This window comes from Pecten maximus, chromosome 2, assembly GCF_902652985.1.
Source record: "Pecten maximus chromosome 2, xPecMax1.1, whole genome shotgun sequence".
Classification (NCBI taxonomy): Eukaryota; Metazoa; Mollusca; class Bivalvia; order Pectinida; family Pectinidae; genus Pecten; species Pecten maximus.
Genome location: NC_047016.1, coordinates 38,807,735 through 38,821,653, shown reverse-complemented (window position 1 = coordinate 38,821,653; position 13,919 = coordinate 38,807,735). Strand labels below are relative to the sequence as shown.

General features: G+C 34.5%; 1 protein-coding gene across 1 annotated transcript; it reads left to right on the top strand.

The window, feature by feature from the left end:
- Positions 1–500: 500 nt before the first annotated feature.
- Positions 501–10,912, top strand: LOC117322025 (dual specificity protein phosphatase 12-like). Its single transcript, XM_033876729.1, has 8 exons — positions 501–624; positions 1,775–2,072; positions 2,484–2,597; positions 3,315–3,442; positions 3,924–4,011; positions 4,312–4,510; positions 4,958–5,006; positions 5,568–10,912. The coding sequence occupies exons 2-8, from the start codon at positions 1,798–1,800 to the stop codon at positions 5,663–5,665; spliced, it is 951 nt and encodes a 316-aa protein (XP_033732620.1). The 5' UTR covers positions 501–624; positions 1,775–1,797; the 3' UTR covers positions 5,666–10,912.
- Positions 10,913–13,919: the final 3,007 nt, after the last annotated feature.

Below are 13,919 nucleotides of genomic sequence, written 5' to 3'. Positions count from 1 at the left end.
TGAAGACTAAACATGTTTTTAACTGTGATCTTGTAAGTATAGTCTAGTAAGTCAATGTCATTCGTTTAAAAAAAACTAAAACAAAAACAAAAAAACAACAAAAAACAAAAACAAAAACAAAAAAACAAAAATGGCTGCCTTTCATCCAGCATGCTTCTGGAACTTATCAATTAGATACGAGCATTGGAATCGGACGTTAACTATTGAACAAAAAATGAATGTGCCTCCTATAATAATTAAAATTATAAAAAAAATCCTTTATCAAAATTATTAGTCATTTTATAGGCCTACACAAATGTTACATGCTTTCTGCCATTTTGGTACAATCTAGAAAAATAACTATCTATTCCAATTTCAATGGCATATATTATAATTTCCATAAGTAATTCTTAGTGTGGACTGAATATATTTAAATAATTAATGTAGACCTGCCTACAGTAGGCCATTGACGGACGAACACGTTGCAAGTATCGACCAAGAGTTATTGCCCTTCGTATGACTCTTTTTCAAAATGTCGGCGCCCATTGCACAACCTCGTTAGTCACTTCCACGTATGTTATTAGCAATTACTGAAGCAGTGAGTAATACTACGTCTTCAACCCTTGGGCTACCATTAACAAAAAGGTAAGAATGAACATACATTCATTCTGAGTTATGTTAGATACAGATGAATTTGTATGAAGTAAATATATTTAGCCACTCTTGCCGACTGAAGATGACACGAGTGGTTGACAGCAGGAGCTGTCACTGTCAGTTAATCAAAATCGAAACTACGGTCACCTCAAAGAAATCATGATTTCAACATGAAGTTATTATCAAAATATGTTTACTTACAACCTACATGTATTCATACGAATATAAGAACATTTTAATACCTACAGGCTAACACATACTGTTATTTTATGAAGATTTGACGAAATTGAATCTTAATTTATGTAATTTAATTTACTGCTGCTTTAGCCTAGGCTTGTCAAAATAAAATATGTACGCATATATGTTAATAATCAATATTGGCTCGCAACCTTATATAGTTCATTTAAATAAAAAAATAAAAACATATCTAATTCGTGAACAATTCTAATTTAATGTTATAGGAGTAAATCAGGGTTTTCAAACTATTGGATTACAATTGGAGTTTCATATATTTAAGCATTGAACTGTTTTTGTATGGTATTTATGATCTTTTTGAATGCCAGAGCTTTGCAAGCAAACAACATAGCTCTGGCATTCAAATAGATCAAAAATACCTTACAAAAACAGTTCAACGTTTATATTTACATTCCTTTTACTTTTTTATTTTTTAAATGCTATAATTCATATTTAAAATTCATAATTCCCGCCTAACCGACAGTCAGCATATTTTTTGTCTGTCGTTGAAACAGCCGGAACATGGTCACATGCTTTTTGGCAAACGAAATAGTACATGGAAAACTTTTTTTTAAAACCCTCAATTTTGTTAATCATTTTATTATCCACGTAATGCGCAAATAGCATATTTTTATTTTGTAGTTCCAGTTTGTGTTGTATTAATACACTGATAAGTGTAGCGCATGATGGATGGCATTATGTACATCAATGCCAGAGCTCTCAAACAGATTACATAGTGACAATGCCAGACAAATGTAAATATATAATGTTCAATGCCTGTAGTATGTATAGTATAACGGGATATTTCAATGAAATTTTCAACAAGAATATTGGTAAAATCTCCAAAACTTTTACCAAAATTAAGTTAACTATACATATATTATGCATGTTTTGGTTTTCCTCACAGGTTATAAATTTACATCTTGAACAATGGCTGAAACAGTGCTGGACATTAATGAGATTATCAAAAACCTGTATCTTGGAAGTTGGAGTGCAGCAAAAGATATAATTCGATTAAAGGCTGGAGGAATAACACACATACTGACTGTGAACAACTCCCCTCTTCCCAAATCTGTCAGTGAGCAGTTCAAGTACAAGTTCATTCACGGGTTCGACCTGGAGTTCACAGACTTACTTAACTACTTTGAAGAATGTATCAAGTTCATAGATGAAGGGATCAGATATGGTTCAGTTCTGGTCCATTGGTATGTATATTATTTGAAACAAATTGTCAACTGAAAATACTTCTATATACTTCATAATACTTATAAGAAAGGTTAATAAATAGTAAATATTTGAAACCCCAATTCAAATGATGAAATTAACTACACACTATGCAGGTATTGGTAAATACACTGTAAATACAGATCATTAGCATTACATTTTGCATTTGATTGTATTTTGCTATACTGCCAGTTTTGTTTTAAAATGATTTAAAAAATGAGTTGCTGTAATTTTTAATTTTATCATACGAAAAATGTATACACTGTAACTTGAATTCATTTGGTAATGACAAACAATTTGGTAAAATTAAGATAGCTGTATTTTTTCAGAAAACTTTTTGTTTTAATATGCAGAGGCAACTTTGATTTATTTATTTTTTTTTTTTTTGTAAGCTTGGCAGGCTGTTCAAGAAGTGCTACAATGGTGATAGCATATCTAATGAAAAAGAAACAGATGGGTTATGGTGAGGCTTTGGGATTTGTCCGTCAACGCAGATCAATAGTTCAGTAAGTATTAATCAAGTTAATTACATTAATCAGAGGATAGACATACTGATGATCAAATCAACATTATTGGGAAAAAACTTCTTATTTTAGAAGTGTAACCTGGTGTTTGTATTACACTAGTCAGTAGTGCATGTGTACAGGTGTGTTATTCTTGTCTGTGATGTAATATAATTCACTGTACTGTGCCATGGGTATAAACTATGTTCAGTTTCATAAATGTCCTGGGTGTGTCTGTATCTATTTTAATATGTATTAGACTGGAAATTTGACTGGGGAGTTATTGACGGGTGTACAGATATTCAACAAGAACTTCGCGTCAGCGATATCTTAGTATATAAGGACATGTGGGGTGTATTTGGCACATTATTAGAACTTTTGAATCTAGTTTTATTGTATGTTGCAAGTGTCTTTATTACTTTTACTTGTTCCATGTAAAGTTTACTTTAGGTCTGAAGTGAATCAATATTTATAGCTGTCTATTCTGCAATAAACCAATGCATAAGATAAATAACATTCATGCATTTTAGGTTCAAAATATTTACTAATAAAAGAAAAATTTTGTTAAAGTGAATGTTTTGACCATCTGGGCTGATTGCAGGCTAAATATTGTAATTACTCTGCAGACAAATTAGTGGTGGGAATTGATTTTTGCAAGAACAGACTCTGTAAATCTTAATTTATATAAAGAGCCTTTTCTCCACTTTTCACTACCCACAGTCCAAATGAAGGGTTCAAAGATCAGCTCCTCCTGTACGAAGAGATGGGTAATACGATTGACACAACCAATGAAAGATTTCGACGATATCGCCTCAAAAAACTTGCACTGAAAATTCACAGTTATGATTGTAAGTTTATCGTTTGACACCTTATACCTTCAACATGTTGTATAATGTAAATTAATTCTAAATCAAATGTGACAAAAACGATTGATCGCATATTTACAAAAAAATCTAATCTGATGTATCTGCTATACATCATATATAAGCTGCCTCCTACGAAATTGTTTTGGGGAAATTTCTCTTTCCCTTGTGTGGTGTATTTGTATATGTAATTTTAAGAGTTTTTATTCCAGTAAGCCAGGTGTTCCGCTTTCATTCCTTAGTGGAAATATTGAAAAATAATAAGATAGGATTTCTTTGTGGCCCATTCTGTTGTCTTATAAGCTAATGGTCCATAGTTTCCAGCTGAAATGTTGAACAAAAAACTTGTTGAAAACAAAATATGCCTTTTTATAATTTCACTGAAATTTTCCTTGTGACTGTATCAAAGATTATTGAATGTTTGTGGAGTAGTAATAACTTATGTTTCTGCTACATCTATTTGCAGTAGATGAAACTTTCAGTCCAGATGAGTTGACAGCCAATCCATCAGAGTCCGATAACAAGGATATAGTTTACAAATGCAAGAAGTGCAGGTAATCATTTCTATTGATTTTTTATTCAAATATGCATATAGCTCAACATCAAAATTCCGAAAGATCAAACTTGTAATTTTGGGGTCGTTGCCAAGACAGCCTCCAAAATTTTGATAGGTCGCCTATTTACCAGGTAATTGATCAAAAGGTGATAAATCAGAAACTTAAAGTCTGTGTTTAAGGTCAGTTTTAGTAGACTTTACCAAGAAAACTTTATTTAATTAAAAATGGAAACTTTTCATCAGATGATATTTCAACTCTGAATTATATTCAATATTGTATTTTGCTTGATATTTACAGGCAAGCTTTATTTAAAAAGTCTGGATTAATTACACACTACGTTGGTGAAGGAGAAGCTGCCTTTGATTGGAGAAGTAGAATCCCGGCTAGTCGGAAAGAGGCTGTTGAAAGCGGGGAGAGTACGACTACGTGTAGGCAATCTCTATTTATAGAACCAGTCCGGTGGATGGCCGACTCTATATCGGAACCTCTTGGAAAGGTACAAAGTGTTCATATCAAACCTTTACCACTACAGGAATTATATAAAACAAAATTTACCTAGCAAGTTGTCCAAAGGACAATTCCAATATTGAATCTCTGATTTTTTTAAATTTGTGTCAAACACCTTACTTTACGACAGAAAAAGTGAAACTCAAAACAACATTAGCGACAGAAAAAGTGAAACTCAAAACAAGATTAGCTTGCTTAAAGAATTTAATGTTCAATTTAGCTCAGTATGATACAGTGAAATTGAACATTTTGATTAGATTGTTGAATTAACCTCTATAGATGTTTTGCCCAGACACATTAAAATCAGAAGTTGTGGGAGTTTCCTTGCTCCAGTAATTAGATCAATCCGACCTTAAATATCAAAACCTCACAATTTTCTATGATAAACAAAGAAAGATTGAAAATTGATTTGTAAGTGTGTTTTTTTTTATTCCAGTTATCTTGTCCAAAGTGTAGTTCTAAAATTGGATCTTTTGTATGGCATGGTAAGTACTGTCCTATTGCATTCAAGTTGTCGTGAAGAGCAGGTAACTGTTTTCTCATAGATCTGGAAAATATTTTTGTGTGAACTACATAAAGTACCGGGTAAGTTTTAGTTGTTATAAATGAATACTAGGTAACAGGTTCCAAATGCATAGTTTCTTTTTACATGTTACAATTTAGAGCAGATATAGAGTAAGAATCATTTAGACTAGGATTTACTGTGTGTACTGAGAATTGTAGTACTTATGTATCCACTCAACATACTGTATAGCATAGCTACTAAGCACAAGTCCATCATATAGCAACAAAACACTGTTGATATTTACTTTATATCATATCAAGGCAGAGTAACAAAGGAATTTTTCTATTGTTGTTGTTCAGATAATTTCCTTCACTTACCATTGAGGAAGTGAAATATGTACAAGTGTAGTACTTTAGCTAGGCATAGAGTCTTAGGGAGAATAAAAGCGACGACCTCAATGTTTACCCAGAAATAATGTCAATGTTCTGACGTTCTATGATTTACATATGAATTATACCAGGTGTTCTTGATTTGTTTACAGGAGAGAAGTGTCCATGTGGAGCCTGGGTTGCGCCAGCATTTCACATCCGTACTAACAAGGTCGACGAAAGTAAACCATTTGTGTTGCTGGCAAAGTGAGGATGCTACAAGATGGACAATTAGATAAACTCAGTTTACAAGGGCTGGCCTTTGACAGTCAAATTTCAAATAGCGAAAATGTGCACCAAAACCATACAATAGAGAAAACATGCATGGTTTTAGGATGTTTACAATGGATTGGCATATAGCAAATTAAATTTAGAGGCATTTCATTGATGGATCCCGAGAATGGTGCGAGGACCAGCATACAGTGACGTTGATGAGATGAAGATATTATGCAATGTAATATTACCGGTAATTGTCATGGAATTGTGTTATGTTACTCAAACAACTGCTTTCCTAGTCTATGATATGTCAAAGAACTTTCTATGCATGAACATGTATAATTATTGTGTGGTGTGATAATCGCAAGTTCGTAACGGGTGACTTCATCATTCTCAAGATTACTGTATGTTGGATGATAATTGAGAGTTTATGACTGGCCATTGAATCCCCCTGGAGGAAGACTCCAATCACTTACAAAATAAATCATAAATGTGGAAAAATATGTAGTTTGTAAAAATGAAGCAAACAAGTTGCTGCTTCAGTTAATTAATGAATTGTGTAAACTTGTCCTGCTTATACATGCTGCATTTCTCTGACCTAAATATGGTCGGCTTCACCAAGATACATCTGTATCTTTGTCACACAGCTTGACAGTCCGATTAAAATCCATTTCTGTCAAGATCTTGACAAAGCCGAGTGCAGTTTATGGAACTGGAGCACAGATCAAGATACAATTTTAATCAGATTGACATCTTTGATAACAATTGTGAATAGAACGAAAACTTCAGTCCCTAAAACTGATAATTATGTATTAAACAAGCATGTTGTATGAACACTCATTTTTTTCTTGAATTCGTCCTTTTTTGCTGTTTTAGAAGTTACAAGGGTTTCTATTTCAAAATGGGAGAAAGAATTATCATTTTACTTTTACTATACAATGTAATTGTTGGTAGTTATTTGGTATGAATACTATGAAACTGTCTTGATTAGAGACTAACCAACATGTCACCAACATGTCACCATCATCCTTATCAAAGGTGGTAATGTGATATGACAATGAATCGAACATCATATGACAATGAATCAAATGTCATATGACAATGAAACAAATGTCATGTGACAATGAATCAAATGTCATGTGACAATGAATCAAAGGCATATGTCAATGAATCAAATGTCATATGACAATGAATCAAATGTCATATGGCAATGAAAAAAATCTCATATGTCAATGAATCAAATGCAATATGACAATGAAACGAATGTAATATCGCAATTAATCAAATGTCATATGGAAGTGAACCAAATATATTTGTATGACAATGATTCGAATGTCATATGACAATGGGTGGTATGTCTTGAGAATGAAGCGTATGTCATATAACAATGAATCAAATGTCATATGACAATGAATTAAATGTCATGACAATGAAATGCCATATGACAATGAATCAAATGTCATGTGACAATGAATCAAATGTCATGTGACAATGAATCACATGTCATATGGCAATGAAAAAAATGTCATAACAATGAATCAAATGTCATATGACAATGAAATGCCATATGACAATGAATCAAATGTCATGTGACAATGAATCAAATATCATGTGACAATGAATCAAATGTCATGTGACAATGAATCAAATGTCATATGGCAATGAAACAAATGTCATATGTCAATGAATCAAATGCAATATGGCAATGAAATGAATGTAATATCGCAATTAATCAAATGTCATATGGAAGTGAACCAAATACATTTGTATGACAATGATTCGAATGTCATATGACAATGGGTGGTATGTCTTGAGAATGAAGCGTATGTCATATAACAATGAATCAAATGTCATATAACAATGAATCAAATGTCATATGACAATGAAATGTCATATGACAATGAAATGCCATATGACAATGAATCAAATGTCATGTGACAATGAATCAAATGTCATATGACAATGAATCAAATGTCATGTGACAATGAATCAAATGTCATGTGACAATGAATCAAATGTCATGTGACAATGAATCAAATGTCATATGACTATGAATCGTCAAATTATTAGCTCCAACAAGGAAGTCATAGTTCGATATTTACTACATAACACAACGCAACTGTTCTATTTGTAAAGGCTGTTTTGTACACTACACTGCATGGCGTCATTTGAAATGTATAATTATCATTATCAACGATAGCAGAGACTCGTGTCCAGTATGATGTGTTAAATATCTGTAATTATTTCTCTTTCCCCTTTTTCTCAAGTGAATATTTTGTTACAGCAGTATTCAGATCATTTTCATGCTGTAATGGAAAAAACACTGCCATGAAAGTGTAAGGATTCGTTTAAAGAAGTGACAAGAGCTGTTTTAGTGAAATTTGATTTTGACTTATTGTTCATATACATAGATGTATCATTGTTGTCTATATGTAATATTTTGTTCCTGAAAATGAAGTCATCAGAGAGACTTGCATCGTGTAACCAGGTTAAGACATCCAAGAGATTATAACCAGGGTAAGATAGTTGAGATACTTAAAACCAGTTGAGACTTATGAGAGATTTATAACCTGGGTAAGACATAAAAGAGATCATAAACAGGTTAAGAAGTCTGAGAGACTTTTAACCAGGTTAAGACATCCAAGATATTATAACCAGGTTAAGACATTTGAGAAACTTATAGCCAGGTTAAGCAGTTAAGGCATGTGAGAGACGTAAAACCAGGTTAAAATATCCAAGAGATCATAAGATAACCAGGTTCAGACATTTGAGATACTTATAACCAGGTTAAGACATCCAAGAGATTATAGCGAGGTTAAGACATCTGAGAGACTTTTAACCAGGTTAAGACATCTGATAGATTTATAACCTGGGTAAGACATCTGAGAGATTTATAACCAAGTTAAGACATCTGGTAGACTTATAACTTGGCTAAGATATTTGAAAGACTTGTAGCCTGATAAGACATTTTAGAGAATTTAAACTGGGTAAGACATCTGAGAGACTTATAACCATGTTCAAATATCTGGGAGACCTAAAACTGGGTTAGGCATCCAAGAAACTTATAACCAGGTGAAAACTTGGTCGAAGTAAAATGGCTCTGAAGAGGAATTCTGTATAGTTTTAACTGCTACATGAAGGAACTAGCACCTGCTGATAGCCATTTGGTATAAATTAAAGTATATCCAGTTGTTCGTGATTTGTAACTTAAAGCTGTTGGTGTTTCATAATCATTCAGTATACAAATTTTCAGTAATGTTTATATGTCACATGTGTATAAGGTGTAAAATTACAGGGACATGGTACAAAATCCTTGTATGCGATAGTCATGATTATACATTTACACAGGGATGGGGATTTTATACCAAGTCCCTGTGAGTAATATGAGTGATGTTGGAGTATTCTAAAGTGTCTAGAAATTTTCAAAGTCTTAAATACCACACCTGTTTCATCAATGTTGCTTACATAAGGTAACTTCATAATTCAATATTTTGGATTATTGGATTGAAGGGGGGAAATCTTAGCTAAGAAACTTTCTTTAAATTATGTCATGATTTCCTATGAGAAATGTTCAGTTTGGAGTTAAGGAATATTGATTCATTAGGGGTCTGGTAACATAACCTGATGTGTAACTATAAGTTGAATTCTTTTAATACCAAAATTTTGATTGGTTGTGATAACCAAAAATTGTTTTGATGAACACTCCAAAATATACAGAGGGCTCAACCACAGTTCAGTTTTGTAAACCTGTATAGCAAGGGGTGGTCACTAGTAACCTTATTGTTTATCAATTTTTTTTTTTTTTTTGCTGGAAATGGTTGTTTGGTATTAATGTACATTTACTGCTGAAATTTAATTCTGATAACTTGGTAAGTTACTATGAAACTTGATATGTAAATGTAAACTTTATTTATTTTACAACAATTTCGAAACAAGCTACTGTTATATCAACTTATATTTATCATGCTTGTTGGCCTGGATGGAAGTGCGTGAAGGGTCTTGTTGTGGAAGGAAACTGGAGTACCCGTGGAAAACCTATGTGGTCAGGCAGGTGACCCCATACCTTTTCATGTCCAATCGGGGAATCGAACCCCGACTGCCTAGGTGACAGGCAAGTGTGTTACCACTGTGCCACCCGACCACCCTAATGGGTGGATAATATATATCCTGTCCCCCTAGGTGATTAGACATCACAGGGTATAGGGTTACCATGGCATACAAGTTTCTCTGTGGTGTCTGACTTTCGATGAATAAGGTAGATCAACCTTTGACTCATAAGTGGAGAGTTGGCAACTTTACTGAACTACAATATAGACCTGTGTGATACAGACATGAGCTTATTACTGGATCAATATACGTAGTATATCTGGCTTTGGATAAATATTACAACCTTCGACTCTAAAGTAGAGAGTTGGCTTGATGGCATTTTCACTGAACTACAATACACTGTCCTCCAAAAAGTCCTGTTACAATTATTACGAAAAATATAGCAAAGTCTTTATTACAATTTGTTAGAATCATAACTTCTTAGGATGTTTTTTTTTCACGATTTCAAATGTTCATGTTCATTTTTCAACAGTGCATATGTTGTGTTACAATGGAAATCCTCAAAATGCAACATTTTACTGTTAATCAGCTAAACAATTACTGATATTTGTGTCAGTAAAAAAAAACCCCAATATTTTCATTCATTTTTGAACATTATGGAAAATAGTACCCTCCATTCCCTCTCCCTGCAACTTCAAAGAGGTGAGGTATTTTTCAAATCATTTGCAGTCGTCACTTACAAATGGACTATCTTACGGATATTACAACACTTTTTCTCAAATTTTGTTGGCTAGCCATTTGATTTAAATGTTTCAAGTGTAACAGAACTTTTGGAGGGCAGTGTATACACCTGCGTGAGCCTGTTACCAGACTTGGGCATATCATCAGATTCATATATAATGCAGGTTTCAACTTTAGAATTTGTTGCTGAATTATTGTCTTCCTTTCATATTGCATTGCACAGCATGGGTAATTGTCTTTTTGTATATGGTACTATCTACCAGTAATCAGCATTTTACATAGATTGAACTCATGTGCTAAAATCATCGTTGCTTGTCGTATTTATTCTACATATTTATAAATACATGTAGCCAACTTAATGTGCAGCCCAAATAAGATAAATTATATAAATATTGCATGTTTATGTTAATACTCTACTTGTGTTCTTGGAAATAAAAAAGGCCCCATGACCTTGTGTTGTTTTTAAGTCTTTATTTAGTATTTGAACTAAAATATATTTAAGCTGCCTATTTTGAATTCTTACAGAGCTGAACAGGTACAATATGAACAGTTTGAGCTTTATTTGTGCACTAACTTCAGTTAATGTCGGGAAACCATTGTTCTTTTCATAGCGACATTGACCTTTTGACCTTACAAGAAATCCAAAACAAGCAGTCCCAATAAGAAATCAGTGTGTCATGTTTGAGCATGATCTATTCATTTGACCTTGAGAAACCAATTTTCTATTTACAGTGAGTGATTTTGACCTTTGAGTTTGAGCAGGTATTCCCATTAAAGAAGCTCTGTGTGAAGTTTGAGCATGATCAGTCCACATACAGCAAGTAGCCATTTTTTCTTGACCTGAATCCTTTTGTCCCAAGCAATCATTCCAATTAAGGAACAGTGGTGAAGTTTGAGCTTAAACAGTCCACTAGAACCTGAATTATTTTCCTGATACATGTACCAATTTTCTATATATAGTGACAGTGACATTTCACTATATGACCTGCAAAGAAAACCTAAGCAAGCAGATGTGGACTGACAGAATGATAGGCAAACGGATGCATTATAATATTCCCTTCTGATCTTTGACCTCCTAGTCTTGTAGAAGTTTAAAATGAGTAAAAAGGTCATCTTGGTAAATTAGTCAGAAAAATCATGGTCCACAGACAGCCATATGATCATCATGGTCCACAGACAGCCACGAGATGATCATGGCCCACAGACAGCCACGAGATGATCATGGCCCACAGACAGCCACGAGATGATCATGGCCCACAGACAGCCACGAGATGATCATGGTCCACAGACAGCCACGAGATGATCATGGTCCACAGACAGCCACGAGATGATCATGGCCCACAGACAGCCACGAGATGATCATGGTCCACAGACAGCCACGAGATGATCATGGTCCACAGACAGCCGCGAGATGACCATGGTCCACATACAGCCACAAGATGATCATGGTCCACAGACAGCCACGAGATGATCATGGCCCACAGACAGCCACAAGATGACCATGGTCCACAGACAGCCACGAGATGACCATGGTCCACAGACAGCCACGAGATGACCATGGTCCACATACAGGTAGCACACCACAGTAAGACAGCCTGGCCATGGGCAATTTTTTTGTTAAGCAAATAACTCCTGTATTATGATATGCATAAAAAATGAAAAAATAAATGTTCACTATAATTGGTATATTCAGTATGAAGTAGTACATACAGGCTTCACATTTATTAAAACAAAAATCAATAAATTGGTTCCGGATTTTAAATATCCGGATTTTCCGAACGTGTGTTTACACAGGAAATTTAGTTTTGCCTACAGCGCAAAATGGAAGCCCACAGAAAAGGTAAGATAGCGGAAAAACTTAATTTACAACATATGTCCAAACCAGATTAATTCTGTCTTTGGGATAGAGATATTTAATTTTAAGTAGGTTTCAGAAAAAAAATTGTGTAGAGAATTTTGCCATTTTGGGTCAAATGTCATAATATTTTGCAATTTTTGAGAATTTTTTAAGCTGTTACCATAGTATTCACAGCTCTAAAAATCACAGAAAATATCATTTTACTTATCCTTCAGAGCTCTATTAAAATTGCCAATGTTGTACAGATTTCAAATATATATACTTTATTAGAGGTTATATGTAAGGTTAACTGGCAATGTTTACATATCTAAAACATGTGCCATATTTTTCAGAATTTGGCATTTTTACTGTACACTGCTACCTACAGCCACAAGATGATCATGGTCCACCGACAGCCACGAGATGATCATGGTCCACAGACAGCCACGAGATGATCATGGTACACAGACAGCCACGAGATGATCATGGTCCACAGACAGCCATATGATCATCATGGTCCACAGACAGCCGCGAGATGACCATGGTCCACATACAGCCGCGAGATGACCATGGTCCACATACAGCCACAAGATGATCATGGTCCACAGACAGCCACGAGATAATCATGGTCCACAGACAGCCACGAGATAATCATGGTCCACAGACAGCCACGAGATAATCATGGTCCACAGACAGCCACGAGATGATCATGGTCCACAGACAGCCGCGAGATGATCATGGTCCACAGACAGCCGCGAGATAATCATGGTCCACAGACAGCCACGAGATGATCATGGTCCACAGACAGCCACGACATGATCATGGTCCACAGACAGCCACGAGATGATCATGGTCTACAGACAGCCACGAGATGATCATGGTCCACAGACAGCCACGAGATGATCATGGTCCACAGACAGCCACGAGATGATCATGGTCCACAGACAGCCACGAGATGATCATGGTCCACAGACAGCCACGAGATGATCATGGTCCAAAGACAGCTGCGAGATGATCATGGTCCACAGACAGCCGCGAGATGATCATGGTACACAGACAGCCACGAGATGATCGTGATTCACAGACAAAAGAACAATTTTCGGCCATTAATTATAAATATTTTAATGGGGAATCAATTCCTATCACTAAAAATCTATGTTCAGAATAAAACATTGGTGGACACATCTTTCTTTAAGGTACAATTTCTGTTAGGTTTTACACAATCAAAATCTATATTATTACAGGTACATACGGGTACTCTCGCCTTGGTACATCTACATCACAACATTTATACACCCATAGTGTAACCATATAACCATTAATTACAACAAATACACAAATCTATCATATTCACGCCTTACTATGCCAACAGTAACAGCCATATAGAATTATAAATAGTTTGTAACTATCCCATAGTCCACTGTTTACTTTACAACTAATTAATCTGATTAAAATCATACCTTTATCTGTGCTTTCGTTCCGAAAACTACACTTAGCTACATCAAAGTAGCGGGGTGTAGTTTATGGAATGGGACATATAATTTTAATTAGTTTGACAACTAATTAATTTTTCATAAATCTCATGGTCAACATCTATATTTACTTATGATTTCCATGTTTTCTA